The sequence below is a fragment of the Gossypium hirsutum genome, chromosome A06 (genome assembly GCF_007990345.1).
Source record: "Gossypium hirsutum isolate 1008001.06 chromosome A06, Gossypium_hirsutum_v2.1, whole genome shotgun sequence".
Taxonomy (NCBI): domain Eukaryota; kingdom Viridiplantae; phylum Streptophyta; class Magnoliopsida; order Malvales; family Malvaceae; genus Gossypium; species Gossypium hirsutum.
The window spans coordinates 6,574,867-6,588,973 of NC_053429.1; the positions used below are offsets into that span (position 1 = coordinate 6,574,867).

At 35.2% G+C, this 14,107-nt stretch overlaps 1 protein-coding gene across 3 annotated transcripts; it reads right to left on the reverse strand.

Annotated features, from left to right (window-relative positions):
• Positions 1-1,281: 1,281 nt before the first annotated feature.
• LOC107962480 (uncharacterized) lies at positions 1,282-13,463 on the reverse strand. 3 transcript variants are annotated; one of them, XM_016898888.2, is made up of 19 exons: positions 11,818-13,463; positions 9,222-9,307; positions 8,709-9,098; positions 8,530-8,613; positions 8,020-8,403; positions 6,678-6,738; positions 5,235-5,364; positions 4,957-5,090; positions 4,619-4,861; positions 4,271-4,515; positions 3,967-4,185; positions 3,655-3,876; positions 3,514-3,567; positions 3,361-3,426; positions 3,095-3,235; positions 2,960-3,013; positions 2,801-2,860; positions 2,291-2,686; positions 1,282-2,170 (listed from the first exon to the last, which is right to left on the reverse strand). In XM_016898888.2, exons 1-19 carry the CDS (start codon positions 13,073-13,075, stop codon positions 2,003-2,005), a joined length of 4,395 nt encoding a protein of 1,464 aa, XP_016754377.1. In that variant the 5' UTR covers positions 13,076-13,463; the 3' UTR covers positions 1,282-2,002. The 3 variants fall into 3 exon arrangements, with proteins under 3 accessions (XP_016754377.1, XP_040970923.1, XP_016754376.1); XM_041114989.1 differs by having other exon boundaries at positions 8,569-8,613; positions 8,709-9,119; positions 11,818-13,457; XM_016898887.2 differs by having other exon boundaries at positions 8,709-9,119; positions 11,818-13,457.
• Positions 13,464-14,107: the final 644 nt, after the last annotated feature.

Below are 14,107 nucleotides of genomic sequence, written 5' to 3' on the forward strand. Positions count from 1 at the left end.
ACATATGGCATTTCTTATAAAAACTTATCCAATGACAATTTGACACATATTAAAAAATATGGAATAAATAAAATACTTTTTAAAAGGTGGGGTAGAGATTCTCTCATGGAACCAGAGTTTAATTTATTTTTAAATCGAGGAAAAAGATAATCATTTTTGTGATAAATAAAAACTAAACATTTATATTTAACATAACTTGATATGCACCGATAAATAGTTCGAATTTTTTAAGCTAGTCATATCGTATTATTTAAATGAATGTAAATCACTTCTATTATTACTTTAATTACTTTAAAATAGAGTTTTATCTTATTTTAATTATTTCAAAAAGAATTTTTAATCTAATCACTTTAAACTTAGTCATTGTCAATAAATTTTTTGTTTTCTTCTAATGAATTACTAACGTGACACATTAACCCATTTAGTGACTAACATGTGGCTTTTTATTTATAAACTTTTGACTTAAATTTAAGGGCCTCTCTAAACAATTTAGTAGAAAAAAATTTGAACTAATTATGATGGAGGAGAAAAATTTTTGAACTAATTATAACAAAGTATTTAAACATAGGTCAAAAGTCATAAAAAACTTGACATGTATCAATCATTCAATATGCTAATGCACCATAAGGAACCCATTAAAAGAAAACAGAAAATTTAACCGCAATAATTAATTAACACAATTATCTTGTTAAAAATAATTAAATTTCTAAAAAAAACATTAAGTAATCAAAATAGAGTAACCATGAATATTGTTTACCCTTTACTTAAATACAACTATAAAAGCTAACTATTTAAACTCCTTAAAGAAAACATTACTCCACATATATAAAAGAAGGCTCTCATTTATCAAATAGACTAAATGATTACAAACAGGGAATGGATGGAAAACAAAATTTATATAATAATGACATTCAAATGTTAAAAATTCGATTAAATAGTAAAATAATCATAAAATCTTTAGTTCAAATTTTATATTTATATTTCTATTTTTATGAAAAAATATAAAATGGAAAAAAAATACTTTTAAAATAATATAATTTATATAGTAAAGATTTTCGTCATTAACTAATTAAATTAGTGTCCGACACTAAACGAGAAAAGTTGAATATCAGTAAACAAAAATAGAAAAAAGTCGCCATACAGTTGATCAAACAACATAAAAGTAAATATCCACGCAGGGTTAGAAGATTTGAAAATAGAGACTAATATAATTTCAAGAGATTCGACATGATCATAGTATACAAGGGCAAAAATCGCAAACATAATAAGAATACATACATCTAAAATAATTATAACATGTCCATTATTTGTACATAAAATATCATAGTTAAAACAAACACAAGAATACACAAATTACCGTATCATTAGTTAACATAAACAATTTCATATCAGCTCTCCACCTCTGGTTTTGAAAAAATATATATATAATTTTTGTACTTGTAAATTTTGGTTTTATTAGATTTTACCTTAACACTGATCAGCTAAAGACAACAAACCAAGAGCAGATGAAAATAATCATAAACCAAAGGAAAGAATCGGCATATCCCTGTATGGATCTCTCGCTGGGCACCATTTTCTTTGCAGGTTGACATTAAATACATATCTGAATACCTATACAGAGCACGCATTGTGGGCAATACGTACCTTCGCCGTATTAAAAAGAGGTACAATAAACAAATCACCAATCTGCGATCCTCAATCCCTAAGACCCTGGCCTTGAAGACTTGCCAAAACATGATATGATGGAATGAACGCTCACCCACTGTACGATTATAATTGTTGGTGAATATACAACAATGACGCCAGAACTCCACATATCCACCCCCATCACCAGCCACACAATGCAGCTCCCCCACTCAACATCTCAGCACTGATTTTGCTGCCTTAGTTACCGCCTTCATAATCTGATAAGCAAGTCACCTGCGTGGAAAGCAGTTATAAAGTGGCATAGATTGTCATCACTCATCATAGGCAATCGAAACATCCAGGTATTGACTCAGCCTTATCCATTGTGCTCCAATTGTCCATCAGAACAAGCATCCTGTGCGTGCTGCTTCTCCTTAGGAAGACAATCAACGGGGACGTAACAATATCCTTTTGGTAACCGCGAATTCTTCATCGATGCTTCATCTGATGTCATTACCAACTCCTTTTCAAATGTTTCAATTGGCTGAGATTCACCAGAAGGCAACCATCAGCCGAGATTCCTTTTAGGTTGCGTGTGTATACACACACGTGTGAGAGAAACAAATAACGACTCCAAAAAAAGGAAAGAAAGAAAGAACCATACCTTCCTTAGTTTTAAGTTCCTTTCAGCATTATCTAAACTGTTACGAGATGCAAGCGAATATCTCTGAGGGATCTGCTTCCCAGAGAATCTAACCCTATCCATTGGCTTTGGGACAAAAGGGCTCTGTGATGTGGAACTATCATCAGTCCTTTGATCATTTTCCACGGACACAGGAATCTTTATTTGGTGTTTAACTGAAAGAGTACTATCTACAGTTATATCATCTGATCTCATCGATTCACTGCATGATCTGTAACCATCCGTGTGACCTTTGAGGGAAGTTGTTGCCGATTCTAAGCTAACATCTGGATGAAAAGGACTATGAAAAAGCAGTGAACGAGTAACATGATCTCTTTTGCGTGCAAGTATTTCATGCGAGCAAACAACCAACTCCCGCTGCAAACATTCATAATCACATTCTCATATTTAGTCGTACAAATAGAAAACCCCCTCTAAGCAGCAATCACATCAGCAAAACAAGAGAATAGTTTTACCATTTCTAACAACTACCTTCAATTTTTCACGTTTGATGATTCTATCACAAAGAAGGCGTAACCTCTCCAGTTTAACCTGTAGAGGAGAATCCACACAGATTCATACAATAATGTAAGTTGTAACACCAAAAGTAGTGCAAGGCAAAAAACTAAAACTAAACAAGAATGCCCTTACCCGAATTTGCTTCATGTTTTTCAACTCTTCAACTCCATGCTTCTGAGTTTCAGCCTACAGAAATTGCTCAACAGATAAGGAAAAATAACCAAAAACTATCGATTCAACAATTTTATACAAAAGTCAAATTTAAACCTTTGCTCTCTGTTCCACACTGTGCTTTTCACAAAAAGCATTGCGCTGGAATTTCCCACCAGCAAGCATAACATTCATACAGAAGCCTGCGCTTCTAGCACAGGAGGGATGAAAAGTGGTCTGACAGTGATTATAACTACACTGCAAAGAACAAAACCATACCTGCTTAGCTACAAAGTATCTTAGGCAACAACTTGTAGAAAATACCAAGTACAAAAAGCAAATATCTTTTCAGAAAGAAGAAAGAAAATGTCCACAAAACTCACCTTTATGCATGCACCATGCTTTCGATGGCATATACAACAAATGTCAACCCCCCTTGAAGCCTTCTCCTGATATTCCATTTCCATATAAATTTAAGTAAGATCTATTAAACTCTCAAATTAGCAATTATCTAATGCCTTATCATGCATACATACCATTCCTTCTACAGGATTTACTTGTCCCCTTCTGAACGTTGACTCAAGAACCCACTACAAAATAGTAGGAAAAGTTCACTTCATCTCATTTGATTGAATAAGAGAAGAAATGTTAATGACCAAGGGGTAAGGAAAAATCACCTCAGCACAGAAAGCATGTACCCACTGGCCATCCACAGATTTCCTAAAAGCACCGGTAGTACCACCACATAAACCACAATGAGCAGCAGGATAAGATATCTCCCAAAAATTTAGAGATGTAGCTTCGGAGGATCTTGATGAGAACAATTCTTCACATAATTCACAACACCAAGGACCCAAAGGTTCCTTAACACTGCAATAGCAATCCAAGTGAACAGCAACCTGTAAGCAGAAGAACTAACTCAAAAACCCTAACAGATGAAGAGAATTTCCATTTAGGAAAGAAAAAATAATGGTTCCAAGCTAGAAAACCTTGCATCCAGAACAGACGAAAATAGGATTTAGTAATGTCTCAGACCGTCTGCAGATGTCACATGACCTAGGATGTTCTTTAGAAAAATCTGACACCGACTGAACAATATCAGAGTACTTCCCAGATGAAATTCGTGGAACAGCATCCCAAGCATCTTTTGATCTTTGTTGCAAGCTAATGCCAGCTCTCCCAGCACAAGCATTCAACTTCAATATATTCTACAAAGGTAAATAAAGTAAAATAGCATGCTTATCTGGAGGTATGAGAAAATTTCATAGAAAGAAAAAAGATCATGAGAATAACCTCTTGCTGACTAGAATCTTCACCATCTTTCCTTGATAGTGAATTTCTGGAAGAAGCAGCTGCAGCAGCAGTTGCAGCAGCCAATACAGCTTGTGCCTCCTTATGCCTTCTCTCTTTACGGCCCTGCTTCTTTGCTTCTCTTATATCATAAAGATATTGATTTGCAAGCACAGCATCCCATCTTTGTTCCCTTGCAGCTTCAACCTCAACCGGTAGACTTTTAGCAACTCTAGAAACCAGATTATCTGCAAGGAGAACATCGTACAAAATACACGTTCTATTGTTATAAATCAGCGTGAAACAGCACAAACATACACACAAAAGAACACTAGTGGAAAATTTGAATACCTGTAACACAATTTCTAGCAATTATGTTGTGCATTAATCTATCCTGATAATATATAATTTCCCCTTCCACTTCATCCTTCGGAGACAATTTGAGAGATCTCAATTTCCTAGCCTTAATAAAAAAATCTAAATCATCAGGTGTACAACTCTTCTCATTGCACTTGGGATGTTCACTTTCATGACTAGAATGAACACTGTCGGTAGAAGCTGCCACCAAGCAAGAGCAATCTCTCTCCCTTTTACCTGGCAAAGTGCAGCTAGTCAGACCTGAGTCGTGTCCAAAACAACTAGCACAAAGAAAGAAGAAACTGCTGACTAACTAATGACACGAAACTTACCATCCAACTCATTTAATGTGTTCATTCCGTCTTCAAACTTGCCTACTCTGTTGTTACAAATAAATTTATCGTGCATCTGAAGAAATTTCTTGCGTATATAGGGGTGGATATAAAAATTAGAAAACTCTTCACTTCTGCAATACAAAATTATCAAAGAATGAGAAAATATCTCATCAAAATAGAAGAAAAGCTCCTGTAAACAATAAACAAACATCAATTCAATTAAGAGAGAGACCTATAGACTATAGATTTAACAAATGTCTTTTCACAAAGCTTACATGAGATTCACAATTGGGAAAATGGAACTTTCTTGTTCTGAAGTTGCTACTGTAATCTTCTCAGGAGTTGCTGCCATCTCTGATCGACTCCTTTCAGAGAAGCCATCATTTGAGAGATCAGGTGAATTTCCTGTTAAATCATAAAATTTTAAGTTACAGATGCAAACTATATCAAAATCATTAGAGACAAGAAATTATTTGATACACTATGCCCATTAACAGAAAACAACATAATAACAGAAACTTTGGGGCAAAAAGAAGAGGAGATGCCGGCAAAGGTATTTCATATTGTACAAACAATCCTTTGACCATATTGCCTAATTATAATTGCCCCACATTTCTGAAAACATGAACTTGTTTCACCTTCAGGCAAATGTCAAATATTACTTTCTAATTTCAGGAGGTAAACGACTATTTTTAAAACAAATTAAGGGAGAAACTAGAAAGTGTATAGTCTTACAAAATCCTTGGGAGGATATTTGTAAACATGCAAGAACAAATGCTAAGACTATAAAAAATGCTAAGATCTAGCCTTAATGTTAGTTATTACAAGAACGTTTTGTAATTTATCCTTCCAAAGTGATGTCAGAGTCATACTTCAACTAAAAGTTAGGACTATAAGAAATGCTAAGATCTAGCCTTAATGTTAGTTATCTAACAAGTCATTGACTTACCAGCCTTAACATGTGAATCTGTTCTGCATAACGCATGAACACCAGGACAATAATAACAATGGTCTATTTACACTGACCATGGCATATGAAGCCAACAGTGTAACAATCAGCTCAAACAAATCACCAAGAAAGAAATTTACAAGGGAAGCCATATATCTAGAATAAAGCAGCATGGCAACCAAAATAAAATCTGAACATACCAGATCAAGAAAATCAGAACCCGAAACAGTACAGCAAAAAGTACAAAACCAAGCATTTCACAGACAAATAAGTACAAATCTAGAAAATAGACATTCATCTGCCTAGCTTTTGGCAACATATACAGAAGTAAATATTTCATAAAGCAAGCTAATAATTCTTTACTTCAACATAAAAATCAGAAGCATGTAAATCCACTTTGACTGACATGACGTAAAAGAAAAAGGAAAACTTTTGGCCACTATAAACAGCTTAGACACATAAACTCTCTCTCTTGGAACTCATCATGAACTTTAGCAGCAAAAGCACCGAAAAAGGAAAAAGAAAATTAATCAATTTTCCTACAAGTATGTTCCTTGCAAACCAAAAATTTGAAAGACAAGCCCCCTGGAATTAAAATAGAAAGAATGAAAGAACAACTGCAAGCGTATACATGAAAAGAATTGAAATATCAAAATACCAGCACTTAGAACGAGTGCATTACTTAACCCACAAATGTGAACCAGATCAAGAATATGATTTTGACAAAGGGTATTACATACATAACAGAAAATAATTCAAAAAAAAGTACCTTCAGATGCAGGCAAATGCCTGTCTGAGGAGTCCAGGGAATCATCAGGCTTTGCTGAATTCTACACAAATGAAAAAAAAAATACCCACTTAAGCAAAAGAAAACAAAAGGTAAGAGGGGAACTAAATAAAGAAAGGGCATAAAATAAAATAAAACCTATAAAAGCAGATATAAAAGGAACACATGACTAGATAAAGGCGCATAAGCATACTATTTCCAAAGCCGTTTCTTCTATAAAACCTTGAGACATTGAAAGAAGAAATCAGTGCGAAATTAAAGCACTTGGGCACTATCTTAAACATTTCAAGTTCTTTTTTGCACTTTTTGATTCATTAAAGGAAACAAAGTGCACATCATAATTACATGAACACATCTTAAAAGGAAAAAAAACAGTTGTAATAAAAAGAAAAAATAAGCATCAGCTTCCCTTAAGATGAAGTAAAACATAAAATCTTCTCAAAGTATATCCTCTGTAATTCACCATTCAATGTTCATATTAATATAATAGATTAAATTAATAGTTTTATACATCACAAGGAAACTCTTCACTTTCACAACTATTGCACCTTAACAGGTGGGGCAGGCCAACTCTCTCTAAAACTCAAATTGATGGACAAAAAGGAATCACAGGGAGCAGAATAGATTTGTAAGCAGGAATGTATCTACTCAAAAACAGCACCAGCAAGCAACTTTCTAGAATCATACTATAAACTACAACTACAATGTCCATCCATACAATGGAATACACAATTAGGACGAATTTGATTGGGGATAAAGGGAATATCTAAACACTAAACAAATTCTAAGTCAAAGCAATTGGAAGAGAAGGGGCTCAAAGTTACAAGGGGAGGAGCTAAAATAAACCAGACGACTAAAACAAAAACCAAGTATCCCTTGTGCACCCTCATCTAAACCAACTCCATAAAACTCATCCCCCCCCCCCAAAAAAAAAAAACCTCCAAACAAACAAACAAAAAAAAGAGAAAGGATGCATAAACATAAAGCAATATGCACAAAAGTTGTTTGAAGTATAATCAATGTCAATGACTAAAAGTATCTAGTTAAATGGAAACAGCCCAACAGCACAGAAAATGGGCTCTAAAAGAAAAAAGCACCTGAAATGCTACTAGTCAGCAACCAATGTACATAATAAATGAGGAAAAGATACCAATCATGAAGAAAAACCCATGGAATTAATACAACCAGCAATTATTATCAACAAAAAGAAAACATAAGATGTAAATGTTGGTTCAAAGACAATTCTACAGTATAATCAATTAAAAGGATTAAAAGTTAACTTGTCAAAAGACCTTGAAGCTAATATTAAAAATTGATATCTAACCTTTCCAATGGCATCGAGAATGGATGCTTCACTTAAATCATATAATTCTTCCTTGGCAAGGCTATCAACCATAACTTTATCCATCACTAAACCATTGTCATTAATAATTTCATCTGATGAGCATATTACTTCATTATCCCTCAAAATCCTCGCATTGCTCTTGGTTCTTCTCCGAGGAGGCACAGACTTAACAGCAACAGGATTTGTTATATCAGACATAAAGTCCATTATATTGTCATAACCATCAGTTGCTCCAGTCTCATCCTTGGATGACATCAAAGGCTTTATCTTAACTTTTAACTTTTTGGGGGAAGAGCCCATATAAGCATGATTTTTGAGCCATTTCATTAATTTGCCTTGCAAGTCGGGTGCCAAGCTATCACCCTGAAGAAAGAAAGACCAAAAGTAACATTAAAGAAAATTAAAGGAAGATAAAAGCACAAAATGATAGCTAAAACTGATTTCCAAAAACAATTTGGGTATAAAGAAGCACATGATTGTAGGTATTACATCTAATGAAGCACTCAAAGAGTCATCCGAGAGTCCAACCTCCAATGCTAAATCTTTTACATTGACTTTTCCTTGGGCAATCAGCTGCATAAATTGTAGATTGTGATTCAAATAATAATCTGTGGCTTTCCAAACATTGAGAAAAAACCTACAAATCCTTTGCGTACTGGACTAGATACCTTCTTCAAAACCAGTGCAAAATTATGGGGGTCAGACGGGTCATGATCATTTATATTGCTCCTCTCCAGCAGCCCCATATCAACAAGCTGCTGCAAGTCACCGTATTCTGACAAAACTCGGGCATCTAATCTGGTATCAAAGAAGCCTATCTCTTGCAATTCACCATCACCAGATTTATCAGAGTTGTCATCTGGATCATGTATGTCCACTGTAATTTTGTCTTCATCTTTATGGCCAATTTTTAAATTTTGAGATTTTTCCGTAGATGTTGGAGAGAACTGGTTGGCTATAGAAAAGTCATTAGCGGCTGCACAAAGTTCTCCAAGCTGTGGGGAACTGCTGTTATTCCGGATTTCTGAATGCTTAGAACAAAATGCCCGCATCTCGATCTGTAAAAACACTAAGAATAGCTGAAGATTTATGATGAGAAAACCTAAAATAAGAGCAAAGCAACTACTAATCAATAATAGCAAAACAACTCCATAAAAAAGAACGGAAAAAAAAAGAATTACATTATCACACCCGTATCTTGCCCAAACTTCCATTCTATGCCCGGCTTCTCTTGCACATAGAGGATGGAATGAGTTTCTGCAAGTGCCTGAAAAAAACACCCAAAAAAAGCATCCATCACAAGTCGAAGCATTATATACATGTTCAAAATAGAGGATTAATAAACAACAGAAAACAAACATGCAAGGACAGAAAATATTTCAGCCTTAAAGTGGCACACTAATTAAGTTAGCAAAAATTGTTCAATTGCAGCTAGGTGCCCAACATCATGAAAGATAAAATGTACATGATTGTTTACTTCAAGATCATTTTAGTTTTTTCTCAGAACTGCATTATTTGATAAACCATTAGCTATGCTGCGGGCTACATACATAATTAGTATAACAAAACAAAAAGAAAAACAGATATTAAGGACATGGGAGGTAAATATACCATGTAAATCTAATGTTTAAATGACACATAATAACGTAAAAACACATTGCAATCCTGAAAAGCATAAGCATGCTTTCCTTCAGGGAGTTCTAGCAGCAGCTCTACAATAAGGAAAATTAATCCGTTACCTCAGTACAGTCCCTTTGAAACTCAGAAGCATCAGTTTCAGCTTCCAACAGAAAACAAAAATATAATGATTGGACTCAAACCAGAATGAGGGAATTTATCAACATACTACTCACCCTTCAGTTCCTAAAATCCCTGACAACAGTTATTATACCCCAGAGAAAAGCAACTGTTAACGGGAATTCAAGGCACCAAAGCAGATTTCAGGGGCAAGAAACCACAAACAATGGTGGAAGTTATGAGATCACAAACATTACACTTCCTAACTAGCTCAGGGTCGTGTATAGATATGGTGATACCCTTCCGATCCCGTGTAAACAAACCAAAAGATCTTCAGCAAAAACCCCCAAAATGTCAGCATAAGCAGTTCCTAAGGGTATGTATGTGTCTGAAATGTCAACTATTTGGAATCCCGGATAGAGTGATATGGTTATAAAGGATCTGCAATGAGGACACAGGCAGAAGCAGAGGAATTCATCCAAATTATCTTACCTTTCCATTATTTGACATTTTTATGAAAGGAACATGTATTATTAATGTTTTGGTTCTGAGTATTTGAAAGAAAGTAAAATCCTACAAATAATCAAGCAGCTTGTTGGCCAATAAAAGTAGATAAACTGATTCCCAAGTATCCTAACTGATCTAAAATATGTAAAAAATGAAACAAAATAAACCAAACCAGCAAAAGAAAAAGACAAAGTAGTTGACCAAAGAAACAAGGTGAAAGTAGTTGCATGATTGAACTTTCAACTTTTAACTCAACTTTCAAATATTTTATCTATTGTTTCTTTTTAACATTCGAATTTTCTCCAATCCTCATCATGTTTGTTTCATTCTCTTCTTGCATCTTTCTTCCTCATATGTCCAAGGCGGAATGCCAAATTACATTGCTTCCTTCTTCATGGTACTCTCAAAAACTACTCAAACCAAAAAATACTTTACTGGAAGAAGGGAAGAGTTACAAAATTAACAATGGAAGATAATACCCAAAGAAGTTGGTGAATATTTTCCATCAAACATCCTACTTCTAGAAGCTCCATTCCAAGTAATTCACGTTATTAAGAGAATAAATTCTGCAATTGCACATCCAATAAGTGGCTTATCTGTTACCCCACATTCAAAACACAAAAAGGAACGCAAACTTTCTATAAATAAGGATTCCAGAAACAGCGATTCTAATCAATCTTTACCAAATTCTATACCACATGGATGTAAACAATAAACCAAAAGCTGCCAAGAACCATGGAAAGCCAGAAAGCTGGATATTTAAATACCACAGCTACTAAAAAAGTCTCGCACCACAAAGCCTTAAGTTACCATTTTTCTTGTTTGTAAGCAAAACATTACAACCTCAAAATTAAACATCTAGCCTCACACCCACTCTTTTTATGAGAAATATCTAAGTTTATGTTCCAACTGCCACTGATAATATTCCTGACAATGAAAAAGCAACAAAATGTTGTAGACAACTATATCTTCTCCCTAGCAGAAATTCATCATGCAGATACTTAGATACAATTAAATGATGAGACTATTTCATAACTGTGGGAGAAATTGCTGCATCAAAATATGGAACCGGAAGAAGTCGCCAGGGGATGAAAAAGTGAGATCAATCTAGCACAAAAGGCAGCAAAGCAATCATTCACCCTTAACAGAAAGGGCAAATGTTTTAGATAGGCTCTTTAATTTGAATCATCCAACTTACTGTGTTTCAAACACACTATGTCAATTTCTGTTAAAATATGGGAAAAGAGAGCGTGTGGAAATTATTTGTATAAACAGTAAATAAAGGAAACAAAGACATTTTCTAATAACAAGAATCATCTACTTAGGTGATACCATGGAAAAAAAATTCTTCTTTTATTTAAGCCATCATGCTTGATAGGAAGCACTTCAAAGAACATGTTTTACAATTGCAAATGTCTATACTAATGGATGTCAAAAGTAACCAAAGATTTGAATAAAAGGACGTTCTCCTTGTGCACCAACCAGAAAAAGAGAAGCAAGGTGATCTAAAAGAAAAGGTAGCAACAAACATACCATGACTGCATGGGACACAAGCACCATGCTTCACCCTGCATACATTACAGACTAATTTCTTTCTAGTTTCCTTTACTTCTCCCACATTAATAATTGGTTCCATCTTTGTCAAGTCTTCTACATAAACCTCAGGCATCCAGATCGAACAAAACATGTGAGCAAATTCCATAGACCCACTATTTTCATCACTCTTTTGGATGGGCTTTAAAGCACCGCCCTGCTTTGGACAAAGTGTACAGGGTTTCCCGGCATCATTGCTATCATTTTTCTGTTTACACCAAGAACATAACCAAGAACTATCAACGTCATTTTGGACACCATAACACTTTTGATGAACAGCAACCTTACAAGAACAGCAAACAACCAATCTGTTCGATTCTTTTCTGGTATCATCAGTGCAACAAAAATGACATAAAGATGAATTCCCATCACATTGACACGCGACTAATACCTTCTTCAGCCCGTCATCATCTCCAAGGAGCTTCCTCTTCTTAGAAGGCCGCTCTGATGTCAATCTCCTACTCCTAGACCCTAAAAGCCAGCCTAAGCCACTAGATGAATCTGAAACAGAACATCCTCTTTCTTCCTTTAGTGAAAACTGAGCTTGCGTTTCCACACTATCAATTTCCATTAACTGCTCAGCCTCCTCCTCGACCACCACCTTCTCCTCTTCTTTTCCAACACCGCCATTTTCATTCCTAACATTTAAATGCTCTCCACAACTCACGCTTGCCTTCTCGCGCACGTCAGCATCCAAATTCCAATTCACCCTCGGCTCATCGCCAACATACGGAATAATAAAACACTTCTTCCTAGCAGCTAAAGAGCTAGACGGTGTAATCTTAAACAAAGCGTCAATATCCTGTAATGCCAAGTCCCTAAAATACTCTTTTGTTTCAACCCAAATGCTTCCACCTTGCTTCTTTTCCTTTTGTTTCGAAGACTTCTTGTCCGCTCCAGAATGCGACTTCTTATGCTTCTTCCTACTATCAGCCTGCTTTAACAAACTTGCCAATCCACTAGGCAGCGTAGGCACACTCAACTCGGAAATGGAGCCACCTTCAGGTATATCAAAAGGGGAACGTTCAGAAAGAACTTTACCTGCCTGAGAAAAGAAATCGACACCGACATCATCAAATGACAATCGCTTCAACGCATTCTCAGGTTTCCACGCCGGACTCCGACCGGAAACACTAGAAATTGGGCGGCAAGGCCTCTCCTCAGTGCCGCAACCTCCGTCCGCACTCCTACCCATCATCTTCTTATGCCAGTGGCATAGGGCTCCCCAAATCCCCAACGCGCCCTTCGCATCCCATAACCGTCGAACCGTAGTCCTATCCTAAACCCTAATCTTAACCCTATCTCCGCCCCCTCGTAAACACAAAACCCTAACCCTAAAAATCAAGCTACACTACCAGTCTTTTGCATGCAAAAGAGACAGAAGAACCAAAAAAAGGAGAGTAAATAAAGAGTAGGTTTTCAGTATATTGTGGTTCAGCTTTCAGATCCGTTTCAAAGTGTGCGTTGTTCTTCGTTTCTTTTTGGGAACTTTGGAAGAGAGCGAAATAGAAATAGAAATAGAAATAGGAAGATAAGGAAATGTTATTATAGTAATAAATAATAAGAGAGAGATTCGCGTTTTATGCGGGCAAGGAGGAGAGGACGGTTCGTTTTAAGTGGGGTTTAGATAGGATGTGGCTGACGCAATACATATTTTCGTGTACTCACCTGATTGTACCACGTGGCATGTGGATATTGGTTTGAAACGATGAGATACAGCCCCCTTGCGTGTGTGTAGATATTATTATCTGGCCTCTATTTCTTTTTGTTTTTCTAGTCAGCGCTGACGTGTTTTCCAGCTTTGGAAAAATTCTAAGGTATCCTACGTGTAGATGGATTCAACACAAAAATTATTAAATTAGTTTTAAACCGATGCACCAAAATATGTTTTTATTAATTAAATTCAAGAGTAACGTTTTTATTTGGTTAAAATATGTCATAAGTCCCTATATTCTTTACAAATTTTAAATTTAATCCCTATATTTTTTTTAGAAATTTAATCTCTCGATTTTTCAATTTTCAATTCAGTTCAATTATTAATACTGCTAATTTTTCTAAATTTATTGTTATGATATTTTGAAATAAAAAATTACTCACATGATAGCAATGTAACTAAAAGAATAAAGTTGTAATAAACTTGAATTTAGGCAAAAATAATTTGAATGATATTAACAATTGGACCTGAATTTCGAAATATGAAAAGTAGAGAAACTAAATTCTTAAAAATAAA

What these genes read in the sequence shown, in the direction of transcription:
- LOC107962480 (XM_016898887.2), bottom strand. Translation starts at nt 13,075, where the DNA reads ATGATGGGTAGGAGTGCGGACGGAGGTTGCGGCACTGAGGAGAGGCCT. An exon ending in TAAATCCTGTAGAAGGAATG is followed by an intron (nt 3,427 to 3,513) that starts GTATGTATGCAT and finishes ATGGAATATCAG; the next exon opens with GAGAAGGCTTCAAGGGGGGT. An exon ending in AAAACATGAAGCAAATTCGG is followed by an intron (nt 2,861 to 2,959) that starts GTAAGGGCATTC and finishes TCTCCTCTACAG; the next exon opens with GTTAAACTGGAGAGGTTACG.